Source organism: Struthio camelus, chromosome Z (genome assembly GCF_040807025.1).
Source record: "Struthio camelus isolate bStrCam1 chromosome Z, bStrCam1.hap1, whole genome shotgun sequence".
Classification (NCBI taxonomy): Eukaryota; Metazoa; Chordata; class Aves; order Struthioniformes; family Struthionidae; genus Struthio; species Struthio camelus.
The window spans coordinates 7,761,171-7,776,887 of NC_090982.1; the positions used below are offsets into that span (position 1 = coordinate 7,761,171).

Consider the following 15,717-nt stretch of genomic DNA (forward strand, 5'->3'; position numbering starts at 1 on the left):
TAAGTCGAATAGTCTCACCTCACTGAAATTGTGATTATATTGTAGAAAGTCCTGAGATTTTCATTTTCATCAGTATATGATGCATTGTTTCTTTGTGGTAAATTCTTGTGCTAGAATGTGAAATGAGTTTTATTAGCTTGGTTGTTCCTGTTCGTTTCCAGATGTACTAATAACCAAATGTAATTGTCACTTTTTGATTTAGCTTTATGTAGAATCTGTATTGCGATGTTAATTTGAAATTGAATAATAGTTTACAGTCTTTGTTAAAAGAATTAACGTTGATATCTCAAGTAGAGGGACTGCTTTTTCTGCTCTACCTGCTAAGGAGATCAGTAAGGGAACAGGATAAGGGGACACAGAACTTTGAAGACTGTGGGTTTATTTTAACAGTTTGTCACAGAACTCATTCAGTGTCAGCTTTTAAGAAGTAAAGTACCTACTGAAAAGGTTTTGAAAGGTTAGACACCACTAATATTTGTATCCCTTAAAACACTTTGGTTCTAGTTATTTTTCAGTGGAAGAGGTGATTGGCATAAATTCTTGATTGTCTGTTTCGTTTGGTTTGTACATCTTACAGGAATCTTCAGAAATTCCAAAATGCAAGATTAGCTGGTTACTCTTAATTTTCAATCAGTTCGAAATGAACTGGTTTAGCCTTTGCATAGGGTGTTGCCGGCTCTGGGAAACAGAGCAGCCAAGGACTCCCTCGTGTGGTGGGTGTGCCAAGCTTTGCTGCATGCAAGAAGCCTTTGAAAGCTTGCCAAAAGGCTTTTGGTTACTGTGAGTTGAAAGAGCATGTTGAAATAATGCAACTATTGACTTTAGAAAAAATGCAACAGTACTAACTCTACTAGTACCAAAATCCTGGTTCTGCAGCATCTGGTAGTTATCAGATAATATTACCACCATATAGCAATGGAGGAGTGCTGAAATATAATACCATCTTTGCACCCACCCCCAAAAATTTAAAATTCTGCCACGTGAGCTGTGGGTTTTGTTTGGGAAGTCAAGCTTCTCATAATCATGCACTGTGGCAAAAACTGTCTTCAGCAGTATCTGCTTTGATGGGAGAGCCATGAGAACGTGGATTCAGTAGGCAACAGGACAGCAGCAGGAGATTTCAGGAAGAGAAGATAAACAGGTCCTATATTGGTGTAACGTTAGCTCTGTAATCTTGTTACCAGGCAGAAGACTATAGGAATTTTTTTTTTTTCCCCCAAGAGTGATAAAATACTACATGACCACTAAAAACACAGCACTCGAGTTCACTGTGTGTTTATAACATCCTAGGGACCTTTCCTGTGTAGTAGGGCTCTAGCTATATTTCAGAAGGAATAGCTTTGCAAGGACCCACTTAACATCTGTGAAATTAAAGCTCGTGCTTGTCTACCTTTGAAGCCGTTCTTATAAGGTGTAATGGAGACTGTAAATGACACTTGAGTGCTTTTAGACAAACTTTTAACAGAACTCCATAGTTCAGATGACTGCACTGCCCGCTACAATGTTTTCAGCCCAGTAGCATTGAGTAAAGACCTTTGAAGCTGATGCCTTTGCTTGTGTCTGAGATAATATGCTTAGTTCTGAGATGCCTGTAGGGTTCAGAGGTACGTTCCCTCTTAAGTGGTGGTTCTCGGGTTGAAAAAGCAACAAAAGCACTTTACAGCCATGTCCTGCTCCCAGAGCTGTTATAAAATAGACTGTCCTCCTTTGACCTGCAGAAGGCAGCAGCTACCCAGTAGTGACGTTCCTACATCTGTTTACTTACAGAAGTTGTCTCCTGTTGTTAAGCGCTTCAGCCCTACTTGCTGTGTTTTTTCTTTTTTTTTTTGTTTACTTGCACCTGTTTTCCAGGTATATGGGTACAGTAGTCATAACAAAGGGAGAGGGTCTCTTCTTTAACTTGTCCTTCAAGGAGGCTGCATGATCTGAAGACTCTTGTCCTTCCCTGTCTGATTTTTTTTGTGCAGGTGCAGCATGGAAGAGTTTAGCTCTTTTATGTGACAGTTACATTAAACAAAATTTTAGAAGACAGGTTCCTGATCGGCCACTGTCTATGGCTGCTGTAGCTGCTTCCATGGAGCAAAAGGAAGGAAATGAAGGTTGAGTACACTTTTCCTCAAAAGAAAAGTTGATGGAGGCCGTTTCCAAGGGAAATTGAAAGGTGAAGCTACAGAACATCTCTAAATTGCTGGGGTGGTGCAGTTAGGCTAAATGTCAGGGTTCAGTTGTTTACACAACGCTCTTCAACGTAACAGTAGAATACTGATGCAGGTTTGTTGGCCAGAAGAAGCCAGGCTCTTGATGGTATGTCTTTTTAGCTTTTCTTAGATTCCACTATAGCTGAATTAATGTTAGGAAATAAGTTCTGGATATCACTGAGAAACGGGAAACTTGGAAAAAGCAGCAGAAATGATTTGATACCAATGAGATACTCCAAGAGATAGAAATGATTGGCTTACTTAGGGAGAATAAAGCTTGATCATGTTATCCTGTGCTTGTCTTTAATTGTTCCCTGTTATTTGCAGGTGCTGTCCTTGCTCCTGTAGTGGCATAAATGTTGGACAAGCAATTACTCTGACAGCCTAGCCCTTAGGATTATCTGTCGGTAGATAAATAATAGAGAAAATGATGCCAACTTTTGGACTACAGACACTTCATTTGGAAAAGAATTCTCCTATATTATTTAGAATGTCTTATAAATTCATAGCAAAAAGTTGCACATGCACAGAATGGTAGTAGTGCAAGAAACAAACAATGTCAAATTCCCACTGGAGGAGATGAGCTGTATTTAAGATAAAAGGGGAATTTCAGTGAAACCTTTGCATTATAGTAAGCTGCAAGAAAAATGGCGACCTGTTGATCTGTACTCTTGCATGTTAATATGCTGTTAGCTTTCCTATCCAGGGCTCAGTAACTGAACAGTTTCCTAACCCAGAACTGGAAGTGCCTTGGGACACCATGGCTGTTTGACATGACCAAGTGTTTCATGCGTGAAACCTTCTTTCAGAAGAGGACTTTTCCAGGTAGTAGATGCCTCAGAACCTTCAGACAGCTTCGACGTTCTTTTTTGTTCTTTAGCGTAACCACCTATCTCTTGCTTATTGCTCCCTTATAAATAATTTGGATAGTAACAGTAGTAGGACAAAATTGCCTTGTGTCTCTGGATCTCCTGTTCTTCCCCGAATTAATGAGAGAACTAAGTAATTAGCTGTGGCTAAGTGAGGTGAGCACCTGGTTTGCAATTATTTTTGAGCACTTCAGTAATTCAACAGAAGCCTTTATTAAATGGTGTAAACAGCTGCGCTTCATGGAAATTCAGTTCAGTGTAGTAATGCATTTTGTATCCCACAGTCCTGAGTTATCCAAGGAAGAACTAGGCTTGGCTTAGACTTTGCTAAACAACCAGTTAGGTTTCCTGATCTCTTTTGCCATTCCTTCATTCCAGAGTCACATCTCCAGTAGCCTAACCTAAGTCCTCTCATGAGCTTTACTTTTAAAATTCAGTTCTCGAGTGCAGCACACCTTAGATCTACTCTGTTATAATCCTCTCTCCTTAGAAATGTTGAAGCAGTTGCTGGAAGCAACCAAGGAATCCTTTTTAGTTAAGTTAAAGATATTCTCTGGAGTGCAGTTATTCCTATTCAGAAACCTGTTTTTTTTTTTCCTTTCTCTTAAGATGGAGAAAGATAAAGATGTAGATGTGTGGTTTTTCTTTATTTTTCTAATTATATTAAAAAGTCTCTACTCTGCTTTCAGGAATACTGTTGTTACTTTAAAACATTAAGAATGGAGAACAGTGAAGTGACAGCTTTTTCTGTGGATCCTGCTGCGGCATTCCTATTGAGCATTGCTTAGCAAAGGATTTTCTTCAGGCTTTTATACCTGTATGTGCCGTATAAGTAGGCTTACTTCACAACAAGCATTTGTGAAACAGCTTGAGCAGGAAGGGACTAGTTCATTTCCGTTCATGGTGATAGTTCCTTTTGTAACTGTTGTAAAATGGGGTTTGAATTTGCTTAAAGCAAAAAAAGACGATGCAACAGTTTTGAGGTGCAACAGTAAATGCAAGTATACTGTGACCATGGCTGTACCTTCCTATCTATTTCATTCCTTCTTTTTAGTTGAAGTTTAACTGGTGCCTGTAAAAAGTCTGTCTACTCCCCTTTCCTAAATATTGAAGGATTAAGTGTTCTTTACTTGCTTCTCCCATTTAATATTAAGTTACTCAGTGCTTATTTGTCTAGCATGCAGTCCACTCAGTCTCTAAGTTGTCCAAGACTTCAAAGACTAATTAGAATCAAATTTGGTTTGTAATAGTTTTTGACCCACTTCTCTCAAAAGTCCATTTCATTTTGACTACAATGCCAAAAAGTACCTTGGCATTATCTAATAAATTACCATTTAATTTGCATCATCATATCTGAGGGTCAAGTGGGCTTTATAAAGCTCATAAAACTTGAAACACAAGTGGAACAATTTCTTCTATTAAAGTGTGTATGTGCCTTTCTTTACCAGTTCATGGGTTTTATGGTAAGCCACATACATAATACTCAGCATGAGTATGTGATTCACTGCCTAGTGATGAGTATAGCAAGCCTAGTTCCAAAAGACTCCCCGGTCTAAGAGGAGTTTTTGCCACGTATGTTTGAATTTTACTCAGTGACAAATGCTGCTTGGAGGAAACACAGAATGTAATTACTGAATATGAACTTTCACATCACAAACTTAACTCATTCACTGTTTGTATTACATAGGCATGTTAGATGCAGTTCTCTTGTGTTTTATTTTTTGTTATCAGACTTTACAGCAAAATTCAAGTTGTCAGACTGTTTTTTCTTATTATCTAATGGGGTAATGATAAAAGCAACTTCTGTCGGTATTTGTGGGCATAACCGTGGCTGCTGTGATAGTGCTTGGTTATTGGCTTTAGTAACTGATGATAGAGGCTATAGTATAATTGAGCAGAGATGAAGTTTCTGACCCAGTCCAGAACACTCTGGAGGTCTTCGTCTGTCCTGTTTTCCTCATAACTAATGCTCTGTATGGCTATCTTCCTGCATGTTTGGTTTGGGGTGGTACAGGTGACAATATCTGATAAGAAGCCCCGTTTTTGAGGTTTTCTGTTATATTTACTAGGTTTATGTTTTTGTTGTGTTGTATGTTTGTATTTTTTTCTCTCTACTCACTATTTTGGATTTTGCCACTTCAGGTAATCTCAAGGATTTAGGCAACTGGTTTCTAGATTCTATGCCACATGGCCTAATATTCATAGTTTCCCCCAGGCCAGGGGGAAAATCCAGTGGCAGGTAGCATGTAGATATGCCTTACATGGATACAGTGCTGTGAAATGCGCGCAAGAAAAAACTGAGGGTAGTAAGCTTAACTGAGACAATCTGAATATATAACGTGTGCAGTGATGGACGCTTCTGCAAACGGGCAGAGCCTTCTCCTTGAAGGCAGCGAGAGTGTTCTCTTCTCCCTGGTGCAAGTAATAGCTCATAAAAAGAGGAAACGATCGCTCCTTTCTTTAGGATAAACTAAATTTAGCACTGTTCGTGGCGCTGAGTTCTGGAGTATGCAGCAGGTGTGTGCAGTCTCTCCTCTGTGTTCGGGAGGAGTAGGTCAAAATGCTAAAGATCTCGAAAGGCTGAACTCGAGGAAGATCTAAACATATAGCAGGAAAAACAGAGCCCCAGGGTAGATGGTTTGGAGGTTGGAAGGTTTCAAAACTGAAGAGTCATTAAGCACAAAGAGCTGAGGCAAGAACTAGATGTGGCTGACTGGGTCTTAAGGTAGCAGGAGGCTAAGCTACATCTTAATATACATTTATATCTGATGACTATTTACTTTTTGGGCAAATATAGGCCTCCTTTCTACCTTCCGCCTTCACCCCTTGTGGACTCCGTGACAAATGTCCACTTTGAATGTATTTCTAGAGTTGAAAGCAAGCTTGTGATAATCACAGGTGATTTCTGTCTTTCAGTGTGTGAAGTTAGCTGGTGTGGAAGAGGCACAGATGGAACAAAATTCCCAGGCTGTTTCTGTCAGTATTTACTTTAGTTTTTGGCTTTGTGCAACATACAACATGAGTGATAGAATTATTAAATAAGCTGCTTTTTTAAAAATATTCTCAGTGGGTGGTGGCTGATTTGGTTAAATGTGTCTAGTTTCCCTTAAGTTGATCTCTTTTTGGAAAGCAAAAGTGTTTAGACACTGAGGAAGAGAAAAGCTGCACAGGAGACCAGTTTGAATTATATTAGCCAGGTATGTTTAATTTTATTTGATTAGTAGAGTGTATGTGGAATAGAAAATGCTGCTCTTCCTCTATCTGAAAAAAACATTCCAGCAACTTCTCCCTGGCTTGTGCAGCCACTATAGTTTTAACATAGATTTGGACTGAAGCCCAATCCGGGGCAGTGAAACACTTGGAAGAATGGAGCTTCCGATTACTTGCCACTCAGTATATTCCCACAATAAGAAAAAATCCCGCTAGTTATCTGACATGATGCTTTAAAATGATTGGGACATCTGATGGGTCATCTGAATTCTACACTTCAGCTGCTTTTTGTGAAATGTTTTCTCATATTCTTTGAAACTCAGCCTTTTGCAGTTCGAACTGGTATGCCACCTAAACAAGCACCTTCCTCTAACAGTGGCAGGAAGATTCTTGAAGTGGTTCTTCAAGCAGTTGATTCCAAAAAGAATGCTTGATATCAACTCTGACTTTGATGAAAAAGTATTTATATTCCTTGTACAGAGCCAAACTTCATATTTCTTCTCATATGCTTCTGTGAAGAAAGTGATTTTTGACTTGGAATTACTGATAACATGTAGTTAAAACGCTGCATATGTCTGTAGGCAAAATTTCAATCATTTAAGTTTTTTTTTTTAAGGTTCACCTTTTCTAGCCTCTTCAAATATGTAAGAAGGCCTTTGGATGTCAGACCTGAATTTTTTGGTTTTTACAATGGCATAAAATTAAATAAAACATATAATAGTTGGGGTTGGAAGGGACCTCTGGAGATCATCTGGTCCAACCCCCGCTGCTCAAGCAGGGTCACCTAGAGCACATTGCACGGGACTGTACCCAGGTAGGTTTTCAATATCTCCAAGGATGGAGACTTCACAGCCTCTCTGGGCAACTAGATTCAGTGTTCAGCCATTCTCACAGTAAAACTTTTTTGCCTGAATCACAGAAGAAACACAAATCAATTAGTTCAAGCTTGTCTTCGATAAATTACTGGATTGTATTTGTGCAACTTCCTACTTTTTATGTTCCTCTCTGAGTTTAATGTTAAAGTCTCTCCAGAACAACTGGTTATAAGCAGCAGCCTTCTAGCTGTTGGGTATCTGTTCTTTGCCTGGAATGATCTAGCTGTTTTTATTATGTGAAAAATAGATCATGTGAACAGAGGAGTGGAAGTCGTCGTCATCGGAAATAGTCACCATAGTGGTGGAAACATCTTAAAAGAAATCAAAATCTCTGAAAAAGCTATTTCCTTTAATGTTTTTGGCTGAAATATGTTCCTGTTTAGGAGATGACTGATAACACCACCACCAAAAATACTGTTAGAAGTATGCAGTAATTCAGTAAGAAGTAATTAAAAATACTTTATGGCCATCTGATCTGATTAACAGATGCTACAAGAACCTGAAAATGGTGCATCTTTGTTCTGAAGATATTTAGGTAATGTCCAGTCACTTGTGGCTGTTACCTCGAATGTAGGAATAAAATGACCTTTTAAAATCCTTACTGTGAGGTTCTGTACTTAGAGTATGAATAAATATCTGTAAAAATGTCCAGCCTCAAAGATAACTTTTGGCTTAGAAATCAGACTTGTGATCCTGAGGTATGTGTGTTTTAAAGCAGTATTACAGAATTTTGCCATTAGACTTTATACAGTCAGGTGTGGAAGCTCAGAACTAAGCAAGCGATATGTATGTGGGTGTGTATTTTTAAACCCTGAAGATATTTCACTTCCTCTAGTCTCTAACTAATCATAACAAACTCTTGAACATATTTCTCCTAAACGTGAAGTCCTTCATTAAATCGGCTGTAGTTGTTTAGGGGTTGAACCCTAGGGCAGTCCACAGGAACAGAGGAAAAACTAGATAAAAATACTAATGTTGCTGGAAAAATTAGGATCCTTTGAAACTTTAATAAATGAAGTAAATACTGTTTTTAATATAAGCAGTTTTTGCTCAATGTATCCATATACATTTTAAACATCTTTATCTGCTGTGTAGCACTGCAGTGCTAATGATCACTTTACTTCCCTTTTTAATCAGGACAGAGCTTGGGATATGGCTTTGTGAACTATGTGGATCCCAAGGATGCTGAAAAAGCTATCAACACGCTGAATGGATTGAGACTTCAAACTAAAACAATAAAAGTAAGTAGAGATGATTATGTGTTAAAGGAACTGAAATGTCTTGATTTCTTGATGATCAGAGGCGTGATTCGTTTCCCCTTTCCAAGTGGAATTTAAGCATTCCTCTCATGTTGGTTGTATAGGCTTGCTCTCTTCACTGTGGAACAGATTGTTAGTTGGTCCTTAGCTTTAAACAGGCTTTATTTAAATTTACAGAATTAGATTCTGGTTATATTGAAGACTTGTGGTTAGCTATAGAGAAGTTAGATTTTTATACACTCAATTTGTTAACACTTTGGGTGTAAGCTTGATCTGTTTTAACTGAGAAATAGATTGTATGTTACATGCATGATTACATGCAGTGGTGCATTTCTGTAAGTCTGAAGAGATTGCACTGTTTGCTTCTTTTTTACTTAACATGATATGAATCGCTTTTTAGCGTTTTCCTTGTTTCATGGTGGTGGTGGCGGCTTATTTTCAGCATACTTCGTTTTAAGGTTTTTTTAAAGTAACTAGTTTGGCCACAAAGAATCATGAATTGCTGGAGTCCTAGGGTTATGGGTTCTTTTGTTTTGTTTCTAGGGTTCATATGTCTGTTCGACTCTAGTGCTTGGGATTTCTGGTTTTTCATTTAGTGTATGTTGTCACCCCTTCACCTCTTTTCCTAAATTTAATTAGGCAGAAAAAATTTCTAACAGCAGAAGCAATCTCTAAGTTAATGCTTTTTATCAACTGCCTCTTCTTGCTCTGCCCCAAGTACATTTTCTTCTTGCAGGCAAACTAGCTTAAAGTTTCTCCAAATTCATTACCTGCGTTATGGTGGTGGGGAAATGGCTTTTAAATTAGCATCTGGATTTAGATGCCTATTTCAAGGTTCATTTTATTAAGATGCGCTTTGAAATGCTCTTTTAAACAATTATTGTCAGAAGAGTGACAACTCATTCCTCCGAGCAATTGTCTGGGCTCTGTAATCTCAGGAGAGGAGATGAAATAAAATCTTTCAGGGAAAGCTGGCTTTTGAACGTGATTCAGAGGTGTTAGTGCCTGAAGGCATCACATGAGCCCACTGGTCCACTCTTCCACATTAAACAGCGTGATAATGCTAGTGACTGGCTAGTGACTTGGATGGTGACTGCACCCTGAGTGGAGTCAAACGTGAGCTGTAAGATAAAGCTTGTTTCTGCAAGGGTGTGATCTTAAGCAGCCTCGACTCCCTTTACTTCTATCTCAGAATCATTTTTAAAGATGGCAGTGGTTATGATTAAAATGCCCTAACAGTTCTGAGTTTGTAAGACTTAAAATGCAGTACGTTATTTGAAACTTATAAATACTGCTGTTTATCAAAGGCTGAATCACTACTCGCAATAGCAATGGATGGAAGACATTGATAGATGTGTAGTTGCAAAAAGCTTCCTGTGTGCCTCTAGTAGACTCTTTGCCATGGGCAGACTCTTCCTGAGAAAAACTGGGGAAGTCGTTTAACTCTCCAAAAGAGCATGTAGTTTCTGAAGCTATTGTCTTTTGTGTCATGGGAAGTGGAATTGTGCTTTAGTAATGTTGCAAGTACATTGTGTCCTGGCGTTTAATGTGGTGTTGGCACAAATTTTAAAAAAAAAAGAAAGAAAAAGCTGCTGTCAGGGGGTGATAAGCTGAAAGTTCTAGGGGTTAAATAGCCAGACACAAAAAGAAGAAAATGCTACATATAGAGAATCTAACCAGGCCTCCCAAATCAAAATAATCCCCTAAGTTGGTGGTTAGTGTGTTGGTTTATGCTCCCAGTATATGAATTAATAATGCTTCTTCACTTTGCTAAGAAATAATGCGAAAAGGCACAGTAATTCTACAAATAAAAATTGATTTTTGAAAAAGAGATTGAGGGGAAGTGAAGATTGAGTGGATGGGTATAGAAGATGACACAGTTGCTTTTCCTTTCTCATTATATATGTGCATGCATGTGCACATATATTTAGAAATGTGTGTGCGTGCATCTACAGCTATCTGTCTACCGACAAACATACATATACATATATATATATATATATAGGGATTTTATGCCATAAGCCAAAATGATAACATCTTCACCGAAATAAGTAAATCATTGTCTAGGTAGAAAATCTGTGACTGCTGCTTGTTCAGCTCAAATGTTCATTTTTGGTTAAGTGTTCAGTTCTAGCTAACTTCAGCAGCAGCTTTCAGTGTTAGCATGCATGCATGACTTGGGAGCAACACAGGTTTTTCCCTTCTCCTCTCTTCCTCTTTTCCCATTTCTGGTAATGTTTCAGTAACTGCAGGTTCTCCCAAGGCAGGTGTTAGAAGAAGCTGTTTTTACCTCCTCCCACGCTGCTGGAGGCTGGGGCATCCCTAATCTCTTTTGAGACTGAGGCGTTTGTGTATCAGAAGTGTGGCAGTTACTTGAAATACGGTTAATTGGGAGCATTTACCTTCAACTGTCACCCAACAGAAATACCCGGCCTCCTGTGAAGCCCTTTCTGATTAGCATATTCCTCAGGTCAATCCTGAAGCTAGACTGAGCAGAGGTGAGGTTGATGTCTTGGGCCTTTGTTGCAAACAAACACCTGGGGTGGAGCGTCCTTTCTGAGCTTTCTGCACCAGGACCTTTGCAAAGCCAACTTACAGTTGGTAGTCCTGGATAAAGGTCTAGAAATTGCCCTTTATTAAGATAGCATTGACTGGCTAACCAATCTTTACCCAGTTAGTGCTTCTTAAGAGTCGTATTTAGTAATGTTTCCTTGTCTTTGAAATTCTTTGGACTGTTAGAGTGTTTACATGGGTAATTATCACCTGTCATATGAATAGAGATTTAAGAAATATTTTATCTGAAGTATTAAATCTGTGGGTTTTCTTCCCACTCCTTCCTAGCTTTGCATATATTAAAAAGAATAAGGCTTAACATGTAATGTTATTCTAGCAGGAAGTTGGCAGAAAGTTTATTTGACAAATTTTTGGCTACACTGCAAAGATATCCTGCTTTGCCATAATTATCACTTAACTGCCCTGCTGTAGAAGGTTGTGTAACGAAAACAGTCATGATTTCAGTAGAACAGCAAATACTGCTTTGTCAGCATTAGTAGTGCCAAAAAGTGTGCAGTTGGGTAAGGAGAAACTTGAAGGGAGGGAGGTGCCACAAGTTTCATTAATACATTCTGAGAAAGGATGTTCCTGAAACTTGGCATTATGCAGCTTACTTTCACTTGATGCTGTGAAGCTTTACTTAGCTTTGCAGTAGGATTTATTTAAAGGAGTTGTACTGTAACTTAACTGCTCAAGACCTCTACCTTTATGAACCTATGACAGTGCTCTTGAAAATGCTGAAGAGGTTAACATGCTAGCCTGTTTCCTAAACTAATGCAACAGGTAAAGGTTATCTTGAAATTACTCCTTCTTTCTGTACCCTTGTGTTTGTAGCAAAAAATTTTGGCAACGTAATTTTTAATAGGGTGTTTTTCATTGACTGATGTCCCTGGGGAACAGTGAGTTATATATGGATTGTGTAAAAAGCCCATTAGAATCCAGGGACAAGTGAAGGTGAGAAAGAAGTCCTCCTCACCACTTCTGTTTTGCTCTTCTAGCAGTAAAGAGCATTGATCTAGTGAATGGCAAAAAGGGATCCTATTTGGAGATTTAATTAAACCTACTGAATTTTATTGATGTTATCAACCAGCAGAGACAGGGAGAGAGCAAGGTGCCAGACCATTTAGTGGTCTTGACAGGGTAATTAAATACCTCAGGACTGTATTCTCAAGATAAAATTGAAATGCTCTAGCAGATCTGAAGCAGCAGAACAATTTGTCTTGGAACAAAGGTAAAGGTGTTTTTTCCCTTAACTTCTTCAGGAGTTACATAAATGGTAATTATACAGTCTTTTTAGCTATGTTATAGTTAAGCTTTGACAGCATTTCCATTTTAAACTCTCTCCTCACCCCACACACACTTTTTCACCTCCAGGTGAAACTTGTTCTTCACTGAGGCTTAAATCCCTTCAGACTCTGAATGTTACTTAACCAGCCAGCTTGAGCTGGTTAAGTATTTTTCAGATTGCAGAACAATATTGAGAGGAAGATTCACTTATGAATGCATACTGCTGTCACTTTCTGTAAACCGTATTAAAGCCACGTGATTGCTCCATAATGCCTAATCACTTTGAGGAAAATAAAGCAGACTGTCAGGCTGAATTTTAAAATGTTCTAATCCCTCCATGAGCAACTGCACAGCTTGTTTTCTGTTCAGGTCCTTAATGTGCTGTGTTGCAGCTGATCCGGTTTTCTCACACCGGGGGTCTGTGTCTCCACTTCCCCCGGGGCATGTGTCCTTTGAACGAATGCAGTTCTCCAAAACCGTGCTGAGCAGACTTGCTGCCACAACCCTCAGCAGAGCTGTATGGTCCTTTTGGAGCCTGCATGCGGAGTTTCCTACCCAGAAATAGAGTCACTGGAATGGGCAAATGCTGCTCTATAGGGCTAAGGGAACACTTTGAGCATGGCTCAAGAGCCAAGCTCTAAATAACCCTTCCATCCCCTCCCCCTACCCCCCCCAAAACCCCGAAAAGCTGCCTATTACTGGGACCAATAACATACATTCATATCCTCTGCCATCCCCAAGCTATGGAGAGTCCTTTAAGTAGGATACGGTTTTTTGCATGTCTCAGATACTGCAAATGCCAAGCATAGAAATCCATCTGGGTTTTTTTCTTTAATTCCAATATTCATTTTCTTTGTAAGAGTGCTTTTATTATTGTAAAATATAGCTGCTTATTTTTGCAATTACGCAAGTCTTGAGAGAAATTGATAGACCTCTGTTAAGCTAGTGGCTTTCCAATTTTTTTTTTGACAACTTAAGGGATGCCCAGAGTCAATATCTAATTATTCCTGCTGTAAATACTTTTTACTGAAAGGTTTCATAAGTTGTAAAATCTTCTGGAGAAGAGAAAACCGCAAGTGGCATTATTGCACATGTGCTTCATGCGTTTCTGTAAGTGAATGATTAATGTGGGAGAGACCCAAGGAATCTGATTGCCTGTCTCTCTCTCCTTAGCAGCTCTCTGAACAGAAACGTGGAGAAGTTAAAGTAAACTTGTTTCCCTCAGAGGAAGGGATGACACTTGAACGTGTTCTTCTCTTTGACTCCAAAAATGGAACTAAACCAGGGATCCTGTGTTTCAAGATTTTGTTGTTCTGGATTGCAGCTTTCTCCTGTGGAGAGCATGGATATTGTCCTGTGTACTCTTGTCCTATGAAGTATGAAATTGCATATTTCTTAGTACTGGGTATGTCTGAAATTTATAACACTGATATTCAGTGTTTGAGCAGGAAAGGAGTATTCTTCAAATGAGAAGAACAAAGTATGGAGGACGAACTTTGATGGACTGTCAGGGCGTGGGGTAAGTGGGGAAAATGGCTTTGTTCCAAACTCAAGAAGGATGGGGATTGGGGACCACATCTCCTCAAGTTTCTTAACCTCTGCTTAGTACTTAAATTCTAGGAGATTTAAGTATTCCTTGCTTATAAGCAAACAATTATATAGACATCACTGCAGATTTTAAACTATTTCTCTGTTACAGTGCTTTTAAAGGAAAGGCAGTCAGCAGATTTACTGTTCTGTTATTGTAGTGTACAATTCTCATTACCTGTCTCAGTGTATAAAGAGGTCAGTAAACCTAATTGTCCACTTTCTCCTGAATAGCATGCTAAAATTCTATTTGTGTAAGTAAAAGTTGTAGTGTCCTGAGCGCTTCTGGGAAAACCTCTGGTTCTGTTCTTGACTTTAGCAGCATTTCTAATCTGTTTCTGCTGTTAACATTAGATGCTAATTACATTTGCTTCCGTTCACTAAATGGTAGTTTGGATCTCATCTCCACTTCAGACCAAGTCTTAGGAAAACCTATATTTGGTAACTCTTTGATACAGCAGCAGTTTGTTACTATGACCACCTTCTTCCAACGGTATGCAAGTAGAGTCTAAGGAAGACTCTGGACCTTCTTCCTCTGAATCATAATCTTAAGTGCAAATTCTTTCTGGAAGAAGACTGATTAGAGAATGCTGACACGGTGGGAAATATTTAGGACTTGAATGCAGTAAAGAAAGGCAGGATACAATCAAGAGCTAGGCACCAAAGCGGCCAACTGGAGATGAAATGGCATACCAAATTATAGTATCATCTCCAAGATGTTACTAAATGAGTTTAGAAAGCTTTTTCTCTGTTATCAGAATATTTCCTAATCTGGTGCTGTGAACAATCTGTAAAGATCCTATAGTGTACTTTTTCAAAGTCTAGTCAGTTCATGAAAAATGTTAAATACTTGAGGGTTCTCATATTTTAAGATTCTTGTCTCTTTTCTTTCAACTATATGAAGATCTTGAAGAAATAGCAGATAGTTCTTTGTTATTAACTTGTCACTAACATTTCAAGTGAATATTTTCAAGGAACTGGTAGAACTGCATAAACATACAAGACATCAACATGGTGCATTACTTCAGTGGAAGATCACCTTGATATCTTCTTGTTTGCTGAGTCCCATTTTTGTCAGTCTTGCCTGAAGTACCTTTGAAATAGTTGCTTGTGGAAAATTCTTTCGTAAGTTGGAAGAATTTTGTTACATTCTTTCTTTTTATAAAGCCATTTTCCTCTGAAGAATTGCAGAACAAAAGATTATTTCATGATGGCTACTGAAATTCACAAAGAGCAGGCCTGCAGCTCTAGTTGAAGCACTCCTGCCACCCAGAGAAGCCTTGCATTGCTTGCAAACAACCTTATCAGAAACCTGGCAAACAGTGGCCAGTTTTCTCTAGACTGTAAGAAAACTACAGAAGGAATTTATATCCTCAGCTGGTTTAGCAGCTGGGAACTGTTAAATGGAGTATGATGCCTGTAATCCTGTAAGGACATCCCTCCCTCTACGTCAGTTTCCATCATTGTGAGTAGTTATTTTCCAAATGAAACATGGCTCTCTCAGATAACAGTGTTATCCAAGCATATGAGGTTCAGCCAGAACCAAGGCTCCTTGAATGCAAAGCAAAGGGCCCGCATCTATCTAGGAATCAGCATGGATTTAGGAGGGAAGGTGGAGGAAGAGGGAGGAGGGGAAGACAATTTAAAAAAAAGTCGTCTGTATTGAAACAGTGGTTCTGATCATGCATGATATTGCTCTGTGTGGTGAATTAGCCTACAGAAGACAGTCTTTTTTTCTCTTTGGTACTACTCTGGATCAGTATTGCTACTGTCTAGTGATAAGAATTGGCCATATTTTATTACAGAATTCCTATCTTAATGGCTGGCTTAGTGATAGTGGGGAACATCAGTTAATGATTTAATGAGACAAGACTGCAGT

The 15,717-nt window shown here is 38.8% G+C and overlaps 1 protein-coding gene across 10 annotated transcripts in view; it reads left to right on the plus strand.

The window, feature by feature from the left end:
- The window catches only part of ELAVL2 (ELAV like RNA binding protein 2), a 92,931-nt gene that overhangs the window by 56,750 nt on the left and 20,464 nt on the right, over nucleotides 1-15,717 (plus strand). For all 10 annotated transcript variants that reach the window (XM_009686776.2, XM_068928517.1, XM_009686777.2 and 7 more), the window contains one exon: nucleotides 8,290-8,393. In XM_009686776.2, the coding sequence (XP_009685071.1) occupies nucleotides 8,290-8,393 (104 nt within the window). The remainder of the gene's footprint in view (nucleotides 1-8,289; nucleotides 8,394-15,717) is intronic.